At 39.8% G+C, this 12669-nt stretch overlaps 1 protein-coding gene across 6 annotated transcripts in view; it reads left to right on the forward strand.

The window, feature by feature from the left end:
• Window positions 1–12669, forward strand: part of VRK1 (VRK serine/threonine kinase 1) — a 49008-nt gene that overhangs the window by 19750 nt on the left and 16589 nt on the right. For all 6 annotated transcript variants that reach the window (XM_019481607.2, XM_019481610.2, XM_019481608.2 and 3 more), the window contains 3 exons: window positions 2758–2816; window positions 4118–4296; window positions 11098–11200. In XM_019481607.2, the coding sequence (XP_019337152.1) occupies window positions 2758–2816; window positions 4118–4296; window positions 11098–11200 (341 nt within the window). The remainder of the gene's footprint in view (window positions 1–2757; window positions 2817–4117; window positions 4297–11097; window positions 11201–12669) is intronic.

Below are 12669 nucleotides of genomic sequence, written 5' to 3' on the forward strand. Positions count from 1 at the left end.
AAACACTTAAAGTACCACAGTCTAAGAGCTGGGATTGTCTCAAGCAGCTTGAGCTGCTCTTCTAAAGTGCTTCTTATTAGTGGGCCTCTTTTACGGTGCAGGAACAGTCTGGTTTGTTGAAGGCCACATACAGGGACTGAGAGCCACCGTGAGACTTCTTGCACATTTTTTTTCCTTAGTAAGGAGTGGACTCTGCAGACATTTCAGGGGCTGGGCAGGTCCCACACACATAACATGTGCTGCCAAGAACACACAGCCAGGGAACCACAGTGTACACATCCCAGCATGCTTTTCAGGCTCTCCTGGCTGATGGAGAATGGTGAGAGCAGTCCAGGCATATAGATCAGAGCTGATTGGCTGGCCAGCTTAGGAGACCACACCCCCTGGAGAACTCCTTTTCACAGCACCCTTCCCTCTCCGTCCCTTCCTCCCAGCTGGAAACCTAGAGGGTGTCTGCTGTCTTTTTATTAGCAAACCTATTAGTTTACCCTCCAGCAGCCTGCAGTGGATTGACCCAGTTCCAGTGCATGTCAAGCATGCTCCTGGCAGAATATCTCCTTGCATGCCAGGACATTGGGCAAGGCCTGGCCCTATGGAAGTATGCCAAGGAATGAGGTGTGCCTCAGTTTTCCCGTTTCCTTGTCTCTTACCAACAGTGGTTTCTGTGACCAATGTGAAGGACTCGGGATGAGGGAGCTCCCAGCTGTCTCCCACCTGGCATGCAGGGAAGCATCCAGCCCTGTGGGAATATGGTGGGGAATGAGGTGTGCTTCAGTTTCTCTGTTTTCCTTCCTCTCACCAATATTACCATCTGAGACTACCCTGATGGAATCATGGTGCTGGGTTGTGGTTGGGCACGTCTGTTCACATCCAGGTGCTGGCAGGTTGGGGTTGGGTCTGGGTTTGTCAGGTGTGGTTGGGTTTGTTCAGGTCAGGACAGGTTCTGCCAGGGTCTGGTCTTGTTGAGTTCCCCTGCCTGGTTAGAATGGCAGGGCCCATGGCTGCCGTGGAACTGTCTGTCTGCACAACCCTGAAGTACAGCATGGGGCTGTAGAGAGGGGCTGGGTGTTCACGGCCATGCTTGGCTGCTGCAGTAGAGTGCAGCCCGAGTCACAAACTGTCTCCCTGGAGCTGTCGGGGGAGGTTGGGGAGGGGTGGGAGAACAAGACGTTCTGAAACACTGCAAGACAGCACTGTAGCTTCTCTCTTGAGTACAGGTGTGTGTTCCGCCAGGAGATAATCTCCCAGAAGTGACTTCTGTCAGTTGGAGATGAGTTGATCTTATGAAACCTCCATTTTCACTCTGGGAGAAAATGAGTCAATATCTGGATGGTCATTGTTTCTACCAGGAGAGCAGTGATTCTTCTCCCAGTAGAAACTTAACACCTGCATGTGGCCAAAGGCTGGATTTCCTCTGTCCAAAAATGATCCTCCTGGAACTCTGGAATATCAGTCTTGCCTCTTAGGGTCAACAAACTAGAGGGAAGTTTTGGTAGTCAGTGATCTTCATGCATGCAGCGCTGCACAGTGATCTTCCAAATCGGGGTGAGGTTTACCCTGCGTCATGAACCTGTTCCAGTCGCACTTGAATTAGATTACTGTAACTAACATCAATTCTGAAAAAATGTTTTAACCCGATCATCTTAAAAATACTTGTGGTTTACATACCACAGAGACTCTGCCAAACAATTCCAAAAGTTTGGACATGAGACCACTTTCATTGAAGCTGGCCTAGCATTACGTGGGAAAAATTTGTTAGAGACATCTGTCACCAAAATTCAGAAAGTCAATAAAAACAGTCCAATTTAAATATCTAACTAAAAATAGTTGCTCAAGCAGCAAATATTAACATACAAACTTACAACCAATACTATCATTCCCTTTCAAAGCAAGACAGCTTAGAGTGTTTTTTGGAACTCGGTTCAAAACTAATTTATCTCCTGAGAGTTTCATCTTTAAAGCCTCTCAAGGTAAAACTTCAGAAGAAGATACATATTTTAAAAGTTACCCAGAATTTCTGTTTTTCTCTAGGCTTTCTTACCTGTTAGATCTCAAGCTGCTTCCCCTGAAACAAGTCACTTTGGACTGAAATGCACTGCATTAGCTGTGTCTGGTAGTTTCTACACATTTTTCTTAATTGATTTGCATTTGTCATCACAATAGAACTTTTAAACTGCTTTTGGTTGGGTAGCTAGTGTGCACAGAGCTAGCAGGGCACTGTGCCATATATACTGCAGTTGCTCAGGGACAGCAGAGAACTGAAATTGTTTCCTTCAGCTAGGTTTGTTAGAGGGGCATTGTCTTGTAATCGCATGCTCTTCTCAGTTGGATCACACAATGGTGCAGAATTAAAGCACTTTTAATAAGGTCTTAGGAATAAAAGATCAAAGAACTTTACAAAATGGATAAGTGCCCTCTTTCCTCAGAAAGAACAACTGAAGCATAATTTTGGCATGGAAAGATCCAATTGTAAAATGGAAACAACAAAGCTTTTTGGTTTTCCAATCTCTTGAGCTAGACAACAGTGTAAAAGGTGAACAGAATAAGGACAAAAGACCTTTACCAAACAGTTTTATATACTCTTCAAAGAATTGTTTTTATATATTAACACAAATAACTAACTTGAGAAACCATTTTTGTTCTGTGCTACCTTACTTTAACTTGAATCTGATGTGAATTAATATGTTATTTAGGTATTGTTATTAAATATAAATTATTGCAGTCTGTGTCATTGATTTTTCTACACTTGTTTCTCAGATACAGAGAGAATATTGCGGACTTGATGGAAAAGTGCTTTCTTGGGGAAAATAAGCCAGGTAGGAAGAACTATATAAAATATCAGTACTTGCAGTTTTATTATATTTAGACAAATTGTCTATAATACTTAGGGGCTTTTGGCTTTTTTTTTTTTTTTTTGGCAAGATGCATTTTTAATATTTAATTTCAGTGTACTTTTTTTTAAAAGACTAACTGACCACTATAATGCTGCAGATAACATTAATGTGTTTTGGAAAGATTATTTAGGTAACCCCAGGAATGCATTTGCAGCATGTCTGAAATTCCAATTTTTGTCTGACAAACTTTTTTGTTAAATATTTGGCTGTTTGTAGAAATTTCTTCTGTGTTGGATTTAATATAAACAGATTAAAATCATGTTAGGAAAGGGGTTGGGTGGAAGGTTGTACCAATGTGTTCTGTCCACAAGACCTGTTTCTCAGATCACCAGGGTTTGAATAGCAATAATCAACATTCGTTGAATAGGTAAGTCTATTTTATTTTCTCCCTCTCTGCTATAGTTTGACAAAGCTGTGGGGAGCAGCAGTGTCATTAATGTTGTCTGTAGCTTAGAAGAGAGCTTCACATTGGCTTATATTCCATTATGTTTAGAAACTTTCTTTACAGCTGAAAGACCTAGATTTATTTATTTATTTTTTTTAAAGAAAAACTAAATTTCTAAATAATTTCTTAGGTCTCTTGTGAGAGAGCTTGCAGCTTGCCCTGGTGAGCTGGTTAGCAGTTTTTTTAAAGCCTTGACAGTAACCTTAATACTTTTTTCTCAGAGATTAGAAATGGAAGAATTCTGTTACCCAGTCCTAATTGTTAATACAGCATTTTCCAGTTTACTAGTACTTTGTCAAGTATAATTTTAAAGGTTTCTTGGCAATGACACTCCTGTCTTTCATTTGGGGGGAAAAATATGAAACTGTTTCTCCTTAGCTTTTTTTTTTTTTTTTTTTTTTTTTTTTTAATAAGAAATGTTCAGACTTCCAGTCATCTGTAGTAGGTGCCCTTAAATTCAGGGAAGAAGAAATACAATTGAATGAAAGTCTCACCATGGAGGAGATAAGCCTATTAAAGTAGTTTTTAAAAACTTAATATTTCATTCCTGGTGACGAATGTAGAAGAGAAAGTGGTGCTGTGACCATTTGTTAAATAGCACTGAGAATGGCTATTTTTCCTTTAAAATATGTTGTACTAAATAGCCATAATTAAGTATGTTTTAATATCCATCTCAAAGAACTGTAAATGGGTTCTCATAGTTTTCTGACTTTTTAAGGTAAAACCTAGTGATTAAACTGCTTTTAATAGACATTAATTGTAGGTACTGTTTTCCCAGATGAAATAGCCAAATACATGGAAAAGGTGAAGTTATTGAGCTATGAAGATAAACCTTTTTATCAGCATTTCCGAGAAATACTTCTACAAGGGCTCAAGGCCATTGGTCAACGGGATGATGGAATATTGGACATTGGTTTGTCAGAGAATGGAGACTTGCAAACAAAGCCCATACAAAAGGTTTTTACTTTGTACTTGCCATTCAGCTTTTTAATGCTTCTTATTTTGAACTAAATGAGTAGTAATAATAAAATGATACTGAAATCAGATGTCCTAATTAAATCAGTTAATAAGGAAAGAGTCTCAAATGTTCATGTTTTTCATACACAGACGCTTCATTTTTCTAATCTTAACTGCTCTGAAAGTTTAATATAACATGATGTTTGCAGGTATGCTTTCACATTCAATAAAAAAATACTTTGAATAACAGAATGTATATGTAGCTGTAATGCCATTTAAACAGATGAGCTTTTCCAGCTAATTTTACTTTTCCCCCTCCCCCAAGAATCTCAGAATCTCCAGATGGGTCAAAATGGATGTGAAGGAAAATGAGAAGTTTGGTTAGCATTTTTTGTTTCCTATCAAGCTTCTTGATTTACATACCTAGTCCTAAACTTTTAACTTTAAATTGGCATCCTTATGCAACTATTTGCTATTGGTACACAGATATTATATGCAGGGATCTTGCATACTGTTTATAAACGCTGAGTGTAGCAGTTAGTGCCAGACTAAGGGTGCTTAAGTAGACTGGGAATGCTGAGTAGATCTCACATTTGCAACTTTGTGCAGTTTCTTGTTCACACCTGCTCATTTCCACAGGTTAAGGTATACAGTCTTTTAATACCACACAGATACTTTTTATAAGGCAAACATTTCAGCAAATCAGCGTACTGTATTAATCTTGTATAACTATATTAAACAGTTAATTAGCAAATGCTCACAGGATTTACTTGAGTGTTTATCAGACAGTTCCTGGTGAAAGGGAGAAAAGTCACTGGAAAATTCATTCACTGATCAGTTTGTAAAATATCATAGATTTTGGACCTTAATTTGAGAGGAGGGGTGGGTGGAACATTATGATATAAAGAATACAGAGGGTCAGACATGACTGAACTTGAAGCCAAGTTACCAAATAAACTTTACTCTTAATACTCTGTTTAGAACAAATGTTAATAAGGGAATTGTGCGATTTGTCTTGTAAATGTTAAGTATTGAAACTTTGTATTTTTTGTTTTATATCTACTTATGTCATACAAGCAGTTTTAATAGGGAAAGTCTTTAAAGAGAAACGTATAGTAAAAGTGAGTTTTTCACCGCTTCTGTTGTAATGAAATATTTTGTTACACTTCTGTATGAATAATAGTGAAGTCAGAAACCAGCATCTTTCTGCTTTGGTTATTTCATGGTGAAAGAAATGCTTACTCCACCCCTTTGGTAATGAAATTGACTAAGCTTGTGGGTGGGCCTTCTTTAGCCTGTTATAACCTCAACCAGAGCTGCGAATTACACCCATGAGTATTGATTGAAAGGTAATGGCAAGTATCTGATGTTATACAAGTTCTCTCCCTGGCTAGTAATAATTGACAGTCAATTTGCCATGCATTAAATATTTCACTGGTAGAAAGTATGAGACAAAAAACAAAAGCTGTGGGAGCTTGAAAGTCTCTTGGGAAGTATTTCTAGTTTTACCCAGTTACGATTTTGCACAGAAAATAGTCTCTGGGCCAAAACTGTATGGCCATGAGTTTGAGAGTTTGGTGTTGGGCCCTGCCCTTGCTCACCCTGGCTCTTGTGGGAGCCCTGCAGGCTGTAAATTTGACACTCCCAGGCTTAAAGGGCACCTAGACGTGTGCCCAACACCTGCTCCGATGTGTGCTAATTAGAATGCATCAGACCAGACTCTAAATAGCACGCTTCAGCAGCCTTAGCATCACGTGTATTCAGTGTCCCCGTGCTTCAAAATGGTGGCGATGGTGCTTTAACTAAAACTTGTCAAGCAAGCTTTAGTTAAATCACCCCCTCCACCATTTTGAAGTGTTGGATGTTGAATGTATGAGATGCTGTGGACGCTTTAATAAGAACAGCTCCCAAGAGTAAAATAGTTAACTGGATATCAAGCTGTTATGGCTTGCTTTCTGTAGCAACATACTTGGCTAGAAAGCCCTTTCATTTATGTTCAGTTCTTTTCAGGGCCAGTGGTTCAGTTAAGGCTTCAGGATAAGTATGGAAGGGAAAGGATTGTTCCTTTTGCCAGGGTCTCATCTTGCTTCACTCCAGAAAAAACCTTGGTGATGTGCGGGCCGGGAGCGGTCCGAGGCCCTTTTTATTTCGCACGGCGGGCTGTGGCCAGCAGCCCGGACACGCCGGGTTGGGGAAGGCAGGCGGCACGCTAGAATTAGGCACGGACGCTTAATGGTTGATCTAATGGTTTACTTACACCGTAGATGGTCACGGTGCAGGCTGGAAAACTTCCAGGAAAACTTCGCTTAAGTCCCAGTTTAAGGACTCGGACAGAGCTCTGGATTCACTCACACAAAGTTTGCTAGGCTCCGTGGAACTTGTGCGCAGGGAAGGGTACGTCGAGGATTGCGCTTGGCGACGGGGAGAGGTGAGAGGCTGATCAGACCCCTATAGCCTTCTTGAAATACATGCTGGGTCCGATAGGCTCTGCAGCGCTTAGAGATCTTCATGAGACGTGAAGTCTCCTCCTCCTGATGTTCGTGGAGTCCTCCAACTTGGGCGGAAACCACTCAAGCCTCTTATACGGCGAGCGAGCCAATCGCTAGCCGCCATGTAAGAATAATTTAGAACTGACCAATAGTGGGGCACAAATTTGAATACAAATGGCGGGAACTCCTTGCAACATGCGTTTCTGTGTTGCAATGAAGAAATGCACCCTGCAAAGAAAGCTACAAGTGGCGGGAAATAATTCAGCAGTGCCGAAGCGCACACAAACAAAAATCACACCCTTGGGTTATGACAAGTGACAGGGAGGGGGCTGATCTTCATTGAGCAGCCCCCTTGTTTTTGAACGGTAATAGCTATCTAGAGCAATAGGATGCTGAAAGTTACTGAGCTTTGCTTCCAGAAAGCATCAAGGATGAATGAAGAGTAGGTAGCTAGACTTGTAAAATCTTAGGAGGAAAAGATGGATCTGTGACTAGCTGGAGCAGTGTGGTGTGCAGAGTTTGCAGGTTAGGAAAGAAGAAGTAATGTAAGATGTTTTCATAGCCATTCCTGCCCCTCCGTGTGGAACTTGGTTTATGAAAGGGACTATGTGACATGATTATCTGTGATGGGTAAGATTTCGACTTCGATCTAGGAGGTGCTTTCCTATGGATCTAAAAATAGTGGTAAACAAAGGTCCCAGGGATTAACCCTGAAAGAGGTTCAGATTTTGGACCACATATATTCCTTCATTCAAAACAAGAATTTGGAGTTTTTAATTTGAATCAGTCTCCGATAATGGTACTGATCCCTTGTTACTAAGAGCCATCTTACTAATGAGAGAGTCTTAAAATACTAGCCAATTGCCTGTCAAGAATGGCTAGTATTCCGGTCCTCGGCGCTGCTTGCAGGGAGCTGGGTGAGGGAGCTGAGGCCAGCACAGCTAGCCTTGGCTCCCCCACCCTCTGTCTGGTACTCGGCGCAGCTTTGGAATCAAGGCGGCGCTCCCCCACACTGGGAGCACTCTGATTGGCTGTGTCCGTCAGCCAGTCAGATTGTGATTAAAGTGTGATAGACAGACAGACATAGGCTTTTATAATATTAGAGTAACTGCTTTTATAACAGATGCACCTACACCTTATATTGGCAATGTTTTACATACTCAAGATTAGCCTTTTGTAGAAAGCCTAATGCCTAAAGTAGCTATTTTATTTGTAACTATTTGAGAGCCATCTCATTGTTTTGAATGGATTTTTTTGTGAGTGCTGTGAGAATTGGAATTGGGAGAGAGATCCATAATACTTGAGCAGATAATCTTGTGTGCAAATTCATGCTTCATAGGCTGTGTCCAGACATGCAGGGGAAGTGTGGTTTGTGGCTCCTCAAACCTCTTTGTGGTGCTGCAAACTGTATGCGGCAAATGTTAAAACATACCCTGTGCTGCAGATTTGCAGCGTAGGGCCAAAATTTGCTACTGAGATTTCCTGGTAGCAAACCTCCCCTCCCCTCCTCCCAAAACAGAAGCAGTACAATGCATGCACAGCAAGCGAGTGCTGGCAGACAGAGGTCGGGTCGACCAAAGCAATGCTCTGGCTGCTGACCAGGCCTATGTGCTGCCCCATCTGTGCCTCTGCTGCTCCAGGCCACCAGGTAAGACTGCACTGGTGCTGGCCTCAGCCCCTGGCTGAAGAGCCAGGAGAAACTGGGCAACGAAGCACACATGCAAGGGCATGTGCTGTGGCAGTCTGAACTGCTGCAAATGCATACCTGTGCATGTTTAGACACGGCTGTAGAGTACAACAGTTGTTAGTTGTAATAGCACTATCAGCTTTTAATGGATTCATGACTTTTGCCTCAAGGATGAATTATTTTGAGGCAGAGAACTGAGAGAGACAAATGGTTGTAGGATGTAAGGGTGTCCTAGTACTCATTCTGCACCAATTTTTAAAGCCTAACATGTCTTGTAAGAAACCCACACTTGGATTCCTTTGGCGTGTTTTATTACTACACAACAAACCTCCCTCTCCTCTGAAAATGCTTTTCTTCAGTGTTGCTGTGGTGTATGGCAGGCCAACTTTGCTATTTCATGGTTGCAGGGGCGGGCAGTTATTTCAGGTGGAGGCCACTCACTAAGTTTTGACAAGCCATCAAGGACCACATGACAGTCAGCCTTGGGCAGATGAATATTAATTTTCTAAATTTTGTAGGGGCCCCATGGGCTGGATAGAATGGCCTGGCAAGCCGCATCTGGCCCACAGGCCACATTTTGCCCACCCCTGGTTTAGAGGGATATTTGTAAATTAAAAAAAAAAAATTTCTTAGAGCACTGCATTCTCCTTGATAGATTCATACCACCAAATATGTTGTGATGTGCATTATAAATAACGTAAGTGTGCTTGCTGGGTTGGAGTGTGAAACTGGCCATCAAGCATACCTTTCAATATTCCAAGCATGTATAAGTTTAACTATTAATGTTTGTTTCTAGAGATTTAAAAATAAAATGGGATATATAGTTAACAGACTTCCTGGAATTTCATTCTTTTTCTTAAAGATATCTGTCTTATTTTTAATATTAATATGCAATAAATTCTTTTAGCCTTAGCTTAGCAAGCTACCTATGTTAACACCCTTAATATTGAACCAAACTCTTTGAGACAAGGTGCGTATCATACTTTTGTTCAGTGCTGAATACATTGACAGTACTCGGTAAGTGTTGGAAAACATTGGAAGTAAAATAAACAGGAGAAATATAGATTACAGTGATTCATAGTTCCTTCTAACCTTCTGCTTCAAATACACAGGTGTTGCCTTTGTCAGATGAATGCTGCCTGATTTTTATTGTCATGTAATTCACCTGCATCAAGATTAAGAAAACACTTTTTATTAAATAAGCTTGGGAAACAAGATAAATGTACTTTGCTTTTGTGTAGAATGCATTGGATATCTATTTCTACGATGAGCATTTAAAATCTCTCCCAGCACAGTCAGGAGGAATGCATTATCTCCTGTATAAAGGCAATACAGTGCTGAAATATTCCTCCTTAATTTTGGTCAGAACGAACAAAAGTGTCTGTGTTTATTCCTGCCTAATGCATCACAAATCTGCTGACATGCTAACCTTGGAGTCTTGGCTGGCGTTAATCAGGCCTGTGCACCGGCAGGAAAGATGTACCTAATGCACTCCATCAGTGCAGTTTGCATATGGAAGTTCTCACAGGGGAGCTGCCCTGTGCCAGCTGAGGGTTACCTGCCCACTGCAGTTATTGTATGTAATTATCGAACCAATCTGTTCAGCCCAGCAGGGTTTAGATGGTAATCATGAAGCAACACTTTGGAAAGGAAAGATGTAATGCACTCTCCCCTTCTCTCATGAGCTATGGGAAGTTGTAACCACTTCTAAAGCTATTTTAGTAAAGCAGTGCATTCTTACTCAGTTACTAAAAAATGATGGGTTAAACTTCGCCAGGGTTTAGCAAAGTTATTGTTCTATGCATGGGCCAATCGATCCTTTACAAAATGACATGGCTTTTTAAAAAAAGAGGATCTTTCCATAACCACCTTAAGAATACTTTGCAACAGTAGGATTAATTGTAATACACAGATAATAACAGTTCTATCCTTTTAAAGGTTTTAAGATAATGTGCCTTGAATAGAGTTCAGCTTTCCCATGTCGCTCTCTTTGGAACAGAACCCATAGTTGCCATTAGGAAAAATAATAATGTGCTGTCAGTGGGTGTAGTTACTTTTTTAGCTGTACCGAAAAAGCCTTAAGGAGAAATACAGATTCAAATAAAGTTAAACTTTAATACTGTATATATTAGGTGTGTGTGTGTGTGTGTGTGTGTGTGTGTGTATGTATGCATTTGTTTTATATAACTCTATAACATTATAACATTAGTTTGGGATACATTTTTTACATTATTTTAGGATTTTCAGATTGATCCTTGCTTGTGATAATTATTAAATTCTAACTTGTTACAGTGTTTGAAGAATTGTGACCGTGAAACATGGATTTTTGATTTAAAGTAAAATAATTTTAATGTGATCTAATAACTGTACAGAGGGGTGATGCTTATTATTAAATGGTAATAGTTTATTATAATAAGTGCTTTGATTTCAGGATTGACAAATATTAATTGCTGTAATTTGGAAATGGTGACCATTTAAGGTCAATTTTTTTTATGGCGATTGTGGGGGAAAATGTGGTAGGCTGACTTGGAATTGCAGAGAATTACATGCAAATAATTTAAACTTTATCTACTTGGAATTTTTTCTTTTGTTTCAACCAGTATAATTTTATTTACTTTTCTGTAGAGGAAAAGAAAGGCAGCAGCAGCAACAGCTACAGCAGAAGAAAGCACTGAAAAGGATGTAGAAGATGCAGGAAGTCCAAAACAGAAGAGACGTACTCCTTCTAGTAAGTCAAAAAACATCTTTTCAGAAAGTAGATACTGTTAACCTCTGAAGACTCAAATAACTTAAATTAAGTTTTTGGCTTTCCCAGGAAATTAACTATGCCTAGAGTAGCATTAGGAAAACTGTATGCTAACTCTATGCAGCAAAGTGTGTTCAGACATAAAGTTGATGAAACTGTTAGTTAATAAAATTTGGTAGTCCCCTGCCCCTTTTGCTCTTGTTCATTCTCCCCACCATTCTCATTTTTTCCCTCCCATCTTGTCCAATTCGCTGTCAGGAAATGCTGACTCCCCAGGACCAATTCATCACAGCATTTTACAACCAGAAGCTAGCAGCAGCAGCGGCGGGAACAGTTTCCAGCAGTGAGTGGATTTAAAGTGAAGGGGAGAGGATCAGCTTTAAGGATAGAGAATTTATGAAGACAGAATTTGAAATAGTTTGGTACAATTTGGCATAGCCGGTATTTTTTCCATAGAAAAGCCATAGGCAGTTACAATAGGGTTATTGCAAGTCAAGATTAAGGTTCTTTAAGGTGTCCAGAGCAATATGTAATGCCTAGTTGAATTATTTCTTGCTCTCTAGCCACTGCTGTCCGTACCTTGCATGGATAAGAGTCAAATTCAAATAGTTTTTTAAGTTAACTACTTTGAAGAATATTTTTCAGATCATATATCTTAGATAAAGGGGCAATAAAGCAATATCCATGGCACTATAAACATACCCGTATGATGGTACTTAAACATTCAGATTTGCTAGAAGTTAGTCTTAGCAGTTGAAAAAAATTCATAAGAGAAGGAAGGAAGCCTGTTCCAAATACCTAGCTACTGTGACATGACCAAAAGTGGTCAGAGCACTTTCATTCCAGAGTACGACATTAACCCTTTCAGTTTTACCTTCAATTGTGACCATTTGAAAAAAGACTTTTGTCTTCATTTTATTCAGAATTTTTTTTCCTAAACCTTCACTTTCTGGATAGGAGTTAATTAACTAGATTTACCTTTTATGTAAGCAACAGAATGGTGCAATGTTAGGCATCTATTTTCTAGTTTAAGCAAAAAGAGATATATATTTCAGATTCTTCCTCATCACTGCTCTACGCACAATTTTCAATATGCAGTCCTTAGGCTTTATTTTATTTTTACATACACGCACACACCTCACTTAAACGACCACTAAACTTCTACTGTTTTTGTTTGATACATGAATAAAATATACTTTCCATGGGAATATGTATTGTGCTATGTGTAAGTGGTGATGAGGAAGTGCGGTTGGGATAGGGTGGTGTTTAATAGTTTACATTTTAATATTATTCAGACTAACTTTTCAAATTGATGTTATGGATGAAAATATGTTTTTTGCCAACCTCATGATATAGAAGTGTGTTACCATTACTGCAGATGCTTGTGAATGTATGTAGAATGGCAGAAAGAGGAACTGCTAGGAAATTTGGAAAACAGTATCCAGAAAGAT

This window comes from Alligator mississippiensis, chromosome 2 (assembly GCF_030867095.1).
Source record: "Alligator mississippiensis isolate rAllMis1 chromosome 2, rAllMis1, whole genome shotgun sequence".
Lineage (NCBI taxonomy): Eukaryota > Metazoa > Chordata > Crocodylia > Alligatoridae > Alligator > Alligator mississippiensis.